The 12,604-nt window shown below is 43.3% G+C and overlaps 1 protein-coding gene across 6 annotated transcripts in view; it reads left to right on the forward strand.

The window, feature by feature from the left end:
* The window catches only part of col12a1a (collagen, type XII, alpha 1a), a 52,688-nt gene extending 41,529 nt beyond the window's left edge, over positions 1–11,159 (forward strand). For 5 of the 6 annotated variants that reach the window (XM_053845074.1, XM_053845077.1, XM_053845071.1 and 2 more), the window contains 15 exons: positions 1,327–1,485; positions 1,569–1,646; positions 2,731–2,817; positions 3,163–3,216; positions 3,648–3,743; positions 3,866–3,919; positions 4,930–4,983; positions 5,215–5,268; positions 5,747–5,818; positions 5,906–5,941; positions 6,770–6,836; positions 6,904–7,086; positions 7,243–7,320; positions 8,746–8,916; positions 10,569–11,159. In XM_053845074.1, the coding sequence (XP_053701049.1) occupies positions 1,327–1,485; positions 1,569–1,646; positions 2,731–2,817; positions 3,163–3,216; positions 3,648–3,743; positions 3,866–3,919; positions 4,930–4,983; positions 5,215–5,268; positions 5,747–5,818; positions 5,906–5,941; positions 6,770–6,836; positions 6,904–7,086; positions 7,243–7,320; positions 8,746–8,916; positions 10,569–10,699 (1,374 nt within the window). In that variant the 3' untranslated portion in view covers positions 10,700–11,159. Of the gene's footprint in view, positions 1–1,326; positions 1,486–1,568; positions 1,647–2,730; positions 2,818–3,162; positions 3,217–3,647; positions 3,744–3,865; positions 3,920–4,929; positions 4,984–5,214; positions 5,269–5,746; positions 5,819–5,905; positions 5,942–6,769; positions 6,837–6,903; positions 7,087–7,242; positions 7,321–8,745; positions 8,917–9,887 lie in introns of all 6 variants that reach the window. The other variant, XM_053845075.1, reaches the window with a different exon arrangement.
* Positions 11,160–12,604: the final 1,445 nt, after the last annotated feature.

The following is a 12,604-nucleotide window of genomic DNA, read 5'->3' on the forward strand; positions in this document are numbered from 1 at the left end:
ACATTTGAGACAGATTTGAGCGCTAATAGTGTTATATTGGTGTCTGGTGGAAATCTGGAGTGAATTTCAATCTTCCAAGTAAAATACTGGAAATAAAGTGCAGCTGAGGGCTGAAGTGCTGCAAACATTTGACCCAGCAATATGCTCAAAATGACATAAAAATAACTGGATCTGTGAAACAAATGAGCCCATGGTGTGAGCTTGTTTGTTATCTTTGAGGAACTCACTAAGAAGTGGCTCCTGAAAGAGACTCTGCAACAGGTGTGGCGTCTCAGGTCTGGCTCATCTTTATTTTTTGGGATTTGCTTAGTTTCACGAGGCGACGTAATGCTGCCATGTGATATTAATGGGATTAAAAATGTTGGTGAAAATACCGTAAGTGGGAGGAGTCTCCCCGCTCACTGTGTGTGATGTTTGAGGCAGAATTTGGGTCAGCATGACGGGCATGAAGGGGGAATGTGGCGCTGAGGTCAATGCAATAAAGGTAGGGAATTTGGGTGGGACTAAAGTGGGTGGGACTAAAATCTCTAATAGTAGTGCTAGTAGTGTAATAGTGCTCTAGACAATGATGTGCCCTAGTAGCAGCACACATTTTGGCGACCATGTTTGAACTACGTTGATCATTGGTGATGTTTCTACAGTACAGGGGTTTATGCTGCAACCAAATATTCAGAAAGTTCATCTCGGGCCCACTCTCGATGCCTATAGTTCAGTCCGGTCTCACATTAAAAATATATTTTTTAAATGACTGTGAAATGTTTGGGTAAAAAGAGTCGCAACTGTATATTACTTTTGAAATTCACCTTGTCATTTCCCTCGATAACCGCAAATTTACTATGTTAGTTAATGCTAAATTCTTATTTAGAGTTTTGTGCTGTTCACACGTTATCTGTTTTAAATATTGGACAATCCATTAACATGATCAATAATCCTGATATTGATTATCATTATTGATGAGCAGCTCTCCCTGTAATGATCTTTCATTGTTCACGCATGGAAGTTTCATTGCAAAGGGTTTGAGTTCAGCATTTTTTCTGGAACTAGAACTGGCCACTGAAATTTCTTCCACTTGACAATAACTTTTGATCTAGACTAAACATTCCTGAGAATCTGGAGTCAAATTCAATGAACAACCAGCTGCTTCATGAGCCACTAAAACATTTTCATTGAGGTTACAAGCTCCCTAATAGAATTCAGAAGGGCAATGACTTCTTTTCCCAGAAGACTCTTAAAGCCAGATACCACTTCTGCAAACGTTTCTTGAGGTTTACAATGGACTTGCAGCAAGGATGACTTTGTTAACCATCCGTCTATCTCCCTTCAAAGCTGCACATTACTGTCTCACCGGAGAAGATCAAGCTTAACGTGGACTGCCAGGAGGTGGCAGAGAAGCCCATCAAGCAGGCCAGCAACATCTCGCTGGACGGATACGAGGTGCTTGGAAAGATGGTCAAGTCTGGCGGCGGAAGGCGGCAGTCAGCAACAGTGAGTGAATTAACTGCATGAATTGATAATAACAGTCTATTTTCACCACTTGTAACCAACCATTGTTCTCGCGCTGTGTCCAGTTCCAACTCCAGATGTTCGATATTGTTTGCAGCTTGAGCTGGATCAGCCGCGACAAATGCTGTGACCTCCCCTCGACAGTAAGTGTCTATTTCTAATGCATCGAGACAAAGATAAATAAGCAGATAGATTCAAGCCGACAGACTTGGTCACTGAGATTTTATAGGAAGCGTTGTGGGACCCAAAAGGCCACATTGATACGCCCTCGCCCTCGCTCCAACCTTTTGTTTATCTGTGAATCAGAGGTTTCCCCTGCTTCTGAAAGACACAAAGACAAATGCAGCTAGTTTCATGTGAGAGCCAAATTACAGATAATTGCTGTGTAATTCATCTTTGGATCCGCAGATGATCAGCTTGGTAATTGCACCACTGAGTCACATTTCATTTCCACAACCTACCATGACATCATGACCCCTGCCTCAATTCATAACGGAGCTGAACGGAATACAATTAAAGCAAAAACAAACGGCCTCTCTTGGCAGAAAAGGTTTCCCCAGCGCCGCCAATGTTGAAACTGTCAAATATCACTGTGTTCGCTGCCTTTGCTGGACCGGATAAACCCTTGTTTCATGAAGATAAAGAAACTTGTAGACAGTTTATGTAGCCTTAGGAAACAGAACCTGGTTTATTTGGAATTTCACATTACTTTATTTTGAAAATATTGTCTCAAATAATTCAGTTAATCTTGAAAACACCACAGTAATCCATTATGAAAACGGTCTTATCTGATGCTTTTTCATCGCCTGGTCAGAGAGCAGCTAGAATCAGACACAGCTATCACCGTAAGTTGAACTGAAGTAGTTGTTCATGGTCAGTTTTTTTATCGACTTCCATCGTGTTCCATTCTGTTTACTTTTTATCTGACCATCCTCAAACTGAATGAAGAGGTTGAATTTTTACTGTAAACATTCACTGGCTTTTTCATGAGTGATCCAAACCAAGCAAAGGGTCCAGGTTTTCTAGGGTAGACCGACCCCAGATTTAATGGTAGTAAGTAGTATTGACTATGATTCAGGATTCCACGCAGACCTGATCTTGACATTGAGCTGACCGTCATGATCACTACTTTTAAAACCTGCTCATCTCCTTGAAATGATTTCGAAACCGCATCGAACGCATCTGCCATTGCGATTGTTTGTTCTCATTTGTTTTTCTCCTTTCCAGAGAGACGAGGCGAAGTGCCCAGCCCTCCCCCACTCCTGCACATGCACACAGGACAGCATCGGCCCTCAGGGGCCTCCTGGACCTTCGGTGAGGACATCAGTCCCAGTCTTCCTCTCACTAAAAGATGCTTTTCTCAGACCCGTTTTGACGATGATGATATTCCCATGCCTGCTAATGACAGAAGGACGATAAAGCAGCCCGGCACCAGGAGGGCTGTATTTTTTTTTTCCTTTGAAGATGGATGAGAGCAGTAGTGATGAAATGTTGGCGTAGGAAGACGTGTGAAAAGATAAATGCCAGTTGGAAAAAGTGTATTTCTTGCTGTCTCAAATGTGTCTTGGTGTCTGCTTCTTTGACCTCAGTGAGGGCTTCAGAAGATTTGGGGGGTTTAAGGAACATCTACACTTACACTGTGTTCCTGGCCTTTTTCAGGGAAGCCCAGGTTCTAAGGGACCACGTGGTGATCGAGGGGATACAGGTGCAGCTGTAAGTAAAATCCATCAGCATATTTACATTGACGGTTACTCTATTGCTTCTCGCCGGATCACGGAAGATGATTTCCATTTTAGGCCCATAATACCACGACTTCACATCACTTCCTTTTATAGATATTTCAAGACTCTGGGAACACGATGTCTCAACTGATCTCAAACATACTTTCACGGTCTTATTTCATCTCGTAACCTTTAAAGTTATTCTCTTGGACACGTTGTGCATACAGTGGATGAGCCAAACTCAGACACAGAGCAATAGTGGCTGACAGCATTATGTGCTTCCACAAAGTAAATCATGACTATATTACTGGTTGCTGTGTTGCGTTTTGACAGAATCTATTGGAGCCCTTCTGTCCTTTAAATAAAGGTTAATGTCATTCTCATGGATTCATGGCGACTCGATTTTATCTGTTCATTTAACAGGGTTCAATGGGTCCACGTGGCGAGCCAGGTCTTGCAGGACCTATGGGACCACCGGGCCCACAGGGACCCAATGGACTTTCCCTACCTGGAGAACCAGTAAGTGACTCTAAAGTGACCCACATCCATTTTCAAGTTATTGTGTGTTTGTGGCCCCTACATTGTCTTTTCTGAAACAAAGATTCAATGACCGGCATCGTCTAAACCCCATTCTCTTTAAGGGTCGCCCCGGACCAAAGGGAGACCGAGGAGACCCGGGCCTGCCTGGTCTGCCAGTAAGTTTGTTCCTCTCATTTTGTGGTTTATGAAAAGGAAACAGGAGAGTATCAACAGACAGAAGCATTGCTACTGCAGGCTGGATTCAGTCCACGCAGCAAAATCTAAACCACACTTGGAGGAGGAGGTTTACCAAGCCTTCCTCTGGGACGCCCCCCCCCCACTCTCCACTCAGACAGATGATTGACAATGTGATGCACTTAAATTATTATGAAGCGTCGACGGGTGTTCCACGGGGGGATAGGGAATGGAACATGTTCGCTCCGGACTAGTAACTGAAGATCTGTCTGACTCAGGAGAAACTTCTCGCCTTTCAGTTTTCACATGCTACATTCCCAGAGCTGCCCTCACAAGCTAATTCAGGAACAGAGTTCAGTCTGAACAAAAGCAGAGTTCCACTCCTTTAATGAAAAACAGTTTGGATTCAAGTTGAGTCAAATTTTGGTTTCGATTGCCCTTTAGATAATTCAGTTGAAGCAGTCTTGGCAGCATCAACGCACTTCCTCTGCCAAGCTTCAATTCGATTGGTGGTAATAAACAATTAAAGCTACCATGTGCCACGGAGAACCTCCAGCATGTAACAATAGCAGCTTGTGGCATCCAGTTGATTCAAATCTGCAAGTGATTCCACAAAATCTCATGTCACTGAAGAAAAATAGGATGCTTGCAGTAGTGAGGAACCACTTGAGCTGCGTGCCTTTGAAGCTTTTGCTGTATGAAATCTTTATTTTTTTACTACCAGGTTTGCTCAACACAACCTCAGGGTGAGTTCTCAGCTCACTGTTTAGTTTGACCACATTGGCTGTCATCCGAATTTACAGTGAGAAGTGCCCTTCCAAGTCTTTGTGTAACACTAGACAGAGGCGGCTTCAGTGTCCGGGGTTTGTTTGGGAGTGAGAGTGACAGTCAAAACACAGGGTGCAACAGCAGTTTAGCTTAGAGAGCCCATTTGCACTGGCAAAAGCTGTTAGACCTTTCTAAACATGCGGTTTCTTATTGTGTTTCTCAGGGCTCTCCAGGACAACGTGGTCCTCTTGGCCCAGTTGGACCCAGTGGAGTGAGGGTAAGATCCCCTGCCATGTCTGCTTAATGTAGAGCTGTTTCAAATGCGGGTGTGCAGTGCTGCTGTTGTGCGTAAGTTTTGCGCTGTCTGTTCTCACTCGTGTCAGCCAAAATAACTAAACAAGCTACCTTCAAACCCGACCGGTGTCGAGGGCTTGACACTGATGTATTGCATGGACAGCTTCCCCAGCGTGCTGTAACACACGTGTGATTGTGTGTTGATTCTGCACAGGGGCCACCAGGAAAGGAGGGACCATCTGGACCTCGAGGCCCACCAGGGCCCATGGTGAGTGTTTGCTTCTGTTTTGCCCATCAAAGAGCCAAATAAATATTCCTCCGAGCATGATTAGTATCCTGATATATCTGGGACGATTACTGGCCCCACTCTGCTGGAACGGCACGTGAAAATAGCAGACTGTGGTCCTCGGGCCCCTCCGCTCCAACATTGACGCTGTATGGAGCTCATTTTCATCCTCTTTGTGGTTTGCGGAGGTCTGAATCGACTTAATCCGTCCAGAGTGCCAGTGGGCGCCTTGCCAGCATCCTTCCCATGCGCTATACCGTCTATTAGCAGCAGCGTGTGTTGATGCACGTGTGCCTCTCCATCCCCCGTTTTGGCAACCGCACGTTCCCGGCTGCAGATGTCAAAGCACCCAGACCAAAGCCTTGTTACGCAACAGTTAACAGGGGGCAGGAGTTAAACGCTGTAATTATGATTAGTGATGAGTAATGCAAGACAAATATCTGTTTTCTCTCCTTCTCAGGGAAGTCCTGGAAATCCAGGTGTGCCCGGAATCACTGGCAAACCAGGAAAACAAGGAGAACCAGGGATCCCTGTACGTATGGAATCCTGACACACGTCAGTGCAATATTGGGCCCCAACCAAGGACAATGATCCTTAAACATCCTGCTCTCATTCACAGGGACCAGTTGGCCTCAAAGGAGAGAAAGGAGAGAGGGTGTGTATGCTTTTATTCACTTCTCCTAAACAAGGTCGCACCGAGACACAAGTCCTTGGACTCATTTTTGTTTGTCAACTCGACCAGTAATCCAAATCCCGTCACATTTACGCAACCACGACGTGGGTCCCAGTCACGGCAGGAAAGACGTGAAGGTTTCAAGCAAGTTTATTTTAAAAGCAGCTATTTTAGCAAGCAAGCTTGTCTGTTTGCATCTTTTCCAGTATGATGAGCAGCAGTCGGAGAGAAGCAAGGCGTTTCTGAGGAAGTGGTTGATGAAGTGTTTCTTTTGGCCTTCAGAAGAAATAGTCGATGCCTTGCCAAGTTACACTGCTCGAGTTGAGAGGAGGCTCATTGCTGGACATGAGTTTAGAGGACACGACACTCATATGTGCAAGGGGATTATTCAATTAGTCCTCAGTGCCCAAGTCCAAGTTAGTCACCTGTGGTCAAGTCCTGTCACGCTTCTTCATTTCTCATGTCTTCAGTGGAGCCTTATTTGAGCTCACCTGGGTTCAGTCCTGCAGCGCACGTGTGCAAAACGTGATACCCAAGTCAGAGTTCAGATGCAAGGCCTTCATGGCCCAGTGCATGCCAGGTCTTGACTGGGTTGTGCGTGTCTTGACATCACGAGTTATTGACATGTTGTATGCGCTAGAGATGAGAACCATGACCTGAAGAAGGTTTCAGTGGCGATTCTTCTCTGGAAGTGTCTTGGTTAAAGCCTCCTTTGATCATCAGTGCCATCGTTCTGTGGTCGTCCTCCCATAGTTTCTCTGGATGAGTCATAGCTCCTCAAACCTAACAGTTTATTCCTCCATCTTTCAGGGAGACATGGCGTCCCAGAACATGATGCGCACCATCGCAAGACAAGTCTGCGAACAACTTGTCAACAGTAAGTCTTCACAGTTAGTTGGAGGTCCACCAGATGGAGAGCAGCTCTGAGATCTTTCTTTTCACAGGTCAGATGAGCCGTTTCGACCACATGATCAACCAGATTCCCTCCGGATATAGAAGCAATTCCCCTGGACCACCAGGACCAGCTGGACCTCCCGGAGAACCTGGTGCACGGGGAGAGCCAGGACAAACCGGCAGGAATGGATTCCCTGGAAGCCCAGGACTTCCTGGGAATCAAGGAGAAAGAGGTAAGTTCTGGTGGTGAGACTCAGTGGGGAGGGTGGTGCTGCAGAACGGGCCTCAAACTCAGCAGATGAGACAGTTGAGGTCAAGATAACACACTTCGCTGTCATATTGTTTTCAAACTCATGCTGTCAGACTGATTCCTGCCCTGGTTTATGCAGGAATGCCAGGAGAGAAGGGAGAGCGAGGATCTCCAGGCAACGGGATCAGAGGACAGAGAGGTGCAACCGGGCCACCAGGTAACTGCGCTTTCTGCTGCTCTGTTTAACCCCAGCTGCAGACGAAACGCTGGACACCTACTGCTACTGGTCCTCTAACTGAATTCCAGCTCAGCCCGGAGATGTTTTCATAGCCTTTGGGTAGAACTCTCCAGGTCACTGAGTATTCCCTTTTGTCTGATGAAAATGACATTTCAGCAAGAAGTCAAAATATACCTTCAGTCCTAGTCTTTTGATTGGAGCCGATTCCTGAGATTTATATCGTGTTGCTTCTCAGCAGGTTTGAAACGCATTCGTGGAAAAGGATTTTGCTTTACCTTATGGAATGATTGAGCTACATAACCATACCAAGAAATGACTCCACGATTGACTTACTCGGGGATTAGGAGTTCATCACCACATGATAACAATATAGAAAAGTCTATTTTAGACTTCAAATATATTACAAATATTGCTAACTTAAAAATACACTTTTTTATTTTGTAATATTTCTGGGACGGAGGGTGGGCTTTTACGTAAATACATTTGTAGACTTCCTGGTGGTGTGTTCACATGCTCCCAGAAAGGGCCCAACTTTGACTTTAACATGAAAAACAAAGATCATTGTTGAGGTACGATATAACTTTTTTTGACATCGCCAAAATATGAGCCCCTTATTTTTTTTAAGAAACAGTTGTTTAAGAAGAACAGCCAATTCAGTTTCACTTTTAAAACTGTTTTTTAGTGGCAATGTGGTGCGTTCATGTGAGTTTTTCAACTAGCTCACTAACAAATAACACAAATATCATGATGCGTTTCGACAAATCATACTTTTTAAGGCAGAAATAAAGTGACTTTTTGGGAATGACTAGAGTTCAATTCTGAAATAAATGATTCAAGACGTGAATCGAGAAATCTGAACTGTGCAGGTGTAGCTGTCAAAACATTTCCAACAAAGCTTGACTTACTTGACCGTTGAAGTCAGTGGCACCGACTTCTGGCTTCTTGCTCTGGATGGAATTATGACTGACAGCTGGGTAAGCCAGCTATCTTTCCACAGGAAGTTTCGGTGACGTGGACGGCACAAACAGCAAACACTGACATGCTTGTTTTTTTCTAATGAAGTGAGAAACGAGAGACCGCGGGGAGGAAGTGGCTGCTGTGTGTGTGCGAGCGCTCGTGTTTGTGTTAGCGAATCAGATTGTTGTACAATGAGCCTTCATTGACAACACATGGGCTCACTTAAGAGAGGGGAAAAATTCCATCCTGAGTTTTCACTGTCTAGACATCAAGACTGGTGGTGGTGGTGGTGAGAAGAGGACGGGGGAGGTGGAGGAGGGGGGGGGGTCAATCTCCACTTCTGCTGCTTTGTAATTGAGCTATTGTAATGTTTACACCACAGCAGTGACCACAGAGGATTTATACGTGATGTCAGCCGCTCATTCTGGTACTGCTTCCTCTCCGCAGGGCCTCCAGGAGAGTCCAGGACAGGACCCCCAGGTCCCTCTGGCTCCGCCGGGTCCCGCGGCCCTCCCGGTCGTCAGGGTACTCCCGGGGTTCGGGGACCACCGGGCCCTCCTGGATATTGCGACTCCTCTCAGTGTGTTGGCATTCCCTACAACGGTCAAGGATACACAGGTAGAGTCAGCACCTGAGCGGCATGAGACAGAAGACAACTAAAAGTTTGCACATGACTCACACGCATCTTATATTCACACCCACTTCTCTGGAATCGGTAACGTGTGGAGATGCATCCACATGAAGTCGGACATTTGACCCTCCTTTAATCCTCCTGATATGAGTGGGCTGGAAGTGAGGCTTAGTGTTTTTTCAAGTGCAAACCGAAGGAGACAGAGGTTTGTGTAGAGGAGAAAAGAGGAGAGGTGTGCAAGAAATGCTAGTAGATGCACTGTTCTCACCTATCAATTACATGTATCTAAAATGTTATTGAAACATTTTTATTTTTATTTTTATTTTTATTTATGTAGAAAAATTCTACAACGTTGGAATCCATAAGTATGGCCTTTTCTTGAGCAACAAACTATATATATATATATATATATATATATATATATATATATATGTCGCTCAAGAAAAGGCCATACTTATTTTTATTTTTATTTGTATTTATGTAGAAAAATTCTACAACGTTGGAATCCATAAGTATGGCCTTTTCTTGAGCAACATATATATATATATATTTTTTTTTTTTTTTGACCTGACTGTTTGTTGCTGAAGAAAAGGCCATACTTATGGATTCCAATGTTGTCGAATTTTTCTACATAAATTAAAAAAAAAAAAAAATATATATATATATATAAATATATATATATACATATACATATATATAAATTCTCCTTTTAGACCTCTGCTATTCTCCTACAAAATGAAACAATTTGACCTGAAACTGACTTAAATATGCGAAATAATGACAATAAAAAATGCCTGTCTCGGGGGAGGGAGGAGTTATACTCATTCCAAATGCATCTCCGCACGTTTCACACGTGCATGTTCACACCACTATAGCTAGCCACTCATGTGACCAGTCAATATTGTGCTGATACTGTGTTGCAGCGTGAATACTCACACCTTCTTTGACCTATTTCCAGGTTAATAAACCCTCTAAGTCGTCCTGACTCTCAGATGTTTGCCCTTTTGCTGTGAGGCACAAACATCCTGGACATAACTAATGAACGTTAAAACAAGACAAAAGAAATTGGAGTGGACTAACATCATCTCACAGCTACAAACTTCAGTGATGGCAACCTGCTGGTCTGTTTGCATCTACAAACCGTAGAGGGGGAAAAATAAGAGACTTTTCTACCGAGGAAGGAGCATGTTCCGACAAAACCCAGCGATACAAAACTCCTACTAACCAAAGCTGAAAGTCAAGGTGTATATAAACTAATGTGTGCCTTGTAAATGATGTATGAAGCGGGACATTTTTACTAAAAATAACTTGAGCTTGTGCCTCGTAACCCTCTGCTTACTTACCACCAACATAACCTCTGTTTACAAACCAGACTGAAGCATGTTGTTAATCATGTTTTTTTGTCGATCAAAATGGTGCTAAATGTTGATTTTCCTGTCTTTTCTAGTAGCATCTGGTTATTATATTTCATATCTAATGTGTCCATTTGAAAGTTTCCAGTATCTAGTTCTATATTATTCGAAGCAGGAAGGTTTTTTTTGTGCTGACACAGGGCATTTTTAGGAAGTCCATAGTGCAATATAATTTAAATTGTGCATGTGAAAGTGGTTTTTGATTGGCCATCCCGGATATTTTCTAGCCGGCCGCTTCCAGCCTGAACCTGATGTAGTGTCTATACCTGTGGAGCCAGCAGCAGAGTTTGAGGCCATTCAGTCCCGAAACCAGCGGAGACAGAGGTCGCTACCCAGAGACAAAACGCAAAGCTCATAGCCACAATGTTCGCAGAGCCTCAACCATAGGATGAAGTGGTAGTCGGAAATAAAAAAAAGTACTTATAAGGGTTTGACACCCTGGTTATATCTATATATTTTTTGAGAAAATTGAGCAAACCTGTGTGCTTGATTCTGTCTGCTTGTATTATACCTGCCAGTTTCTATCCATCTTTAATGCACTACCATGAGAGAAACCCTTAAAGCGATTAATTCAATTTACAACCCCCCTGTTTGTCATAAAAAAGCCGATTGATTGTAATTTTTTTTTTTCTACCAGTTGTGGAATTGCATGTTGTATATTTAGTATTCTTACGTCACTGCAGTTGGATTTGGTTGCAAAAAGTGGAAATGCTTTTCTCATGTTTGAACTGCACATATTGTGAATTCCACACAGCCTTATTTTCTTATTTATTTCTGAAACAGAAGAGGCATTTTTCAATAAAACTACTGAAAATGTTGGCAGTCGTCTGGTCATTTATGAGTACTGAAGTCTTCATCGCTGGCACCGGTCATCCGAGAAGGAGTGGTGTCCGCAACAGACACAGGAGTGGAAGCTTTACACTTCCTGCGAGTGACTATTGTGGGACGAGTGTAGAACTGTAGTACAGTATAGCAAAGCAGGAGCTGCGATATATATATACACACAAACTCCACCCCAAACAACAACAGATTACATTTTTTTAATCTGTAAATCACACCAAACAGCTGGGTTAACTCGCGATAAAAGGCACACATTTTGAGTGGCCAATAAGTCATTCCTCACGCAACCACTTGGTAACTACAACAACTCAACTGAACAGACACTGTCAAGAACATTCTTTAGAATAACCTCAGACTGAAGAGGATCAACAATGTTCTAAAAACATCACATTGTAAACATTATTGCCACTCTGGTGCTTATAAACACATACATTTAGACGAGACACAAAATGACTTGCCATTAATCGTGAGTTAACTCAGCATCAATGATGAAGTGAGATTCAAATTTGTGCTCCATTGACTGCTCCAGGTTCACTCAGCATGTTGACTGTGATGGAGCGGTCGCCCATCTCACCCAAAGTAGCTCGGATCCCATCTAGAATTTTCCGCTCTAAAAACGTTCTGAAAATGTCCCGTCATGTTTTCAGTGAGAAATTTTAAGTACCCAGAATAATCTATGATGCCATCCTCTAAAACTTTTTACAATGTTTGATAGCATCCTTCTCAAAATGTTAAGCGACAATGTTGGTAAAAAAGAATGGATAATATTTTTGGAACCATTCACAGTGGCACAGGGGCGGGTGCCAAGCCCAGCACATTGGACACTCTGGTCAGGTAGCCAGAATGAATGTTACTGACACAATGTTTCACCTTTGATCACCGGCGCATTCTCCCGAAAAATGATCTGAAGCCTTACTGTCCACATTTCAGAATGCTCTCTCTGTAGTATCGCACAACACTAAGGGAACCGTTCAAAATAAATAAATAATCTGATGCATAAATGTAACATAAAAGCATGTGAGGATGTTGCCGTGACAGCATCCAATAACATTGTATTATCTGTTTTCTAAAATATGTCCCCAAAATATCTATATGAGCGCTCTATTTCAAATTTATTGAGGATATGAAAAGATATGCTTGTAATGTACTGTGGGTTAATTCTCAAAATTTGGATGGAATGTTCTGTCCTGTTGTGTTTTCTTTCAGGAGATATTGTTGCGCAAGTCTAGTGTCTTTGTATGTGCTTCCTTCCGACTACAAGATGCTGTGGGCAGTGAAAGGTGCCACTGAAAGGCAAAATGTGGCTCCTCCACATCTGAGTATGGGAGGAGTCAGCTAACATGCTAAATTCTAAAAAATGCGTTTTAGAAAATATCAAGAAATATCAAGCCTCTTAAGAGAACAGAGACAACAGAAAGCTCTT

The sequence above is a fragment of the Synchiropus splendidus genome, chromosome 16 (genome assembly GCF_027744825.2).
Source record: "Synchiropus splendidus isolate RoL2022-P1 chromosome 16, RoL_Sspl_1.0, whole genome shotgun sequence".
NCBI classification, from domain to species: domain Eukaryota; kingdom Metazoa; phylum Chordata; class Actinopteri; order Syngnathiformes; family Callionymidae; genus Synchiropus; species Synchiropus splendidus.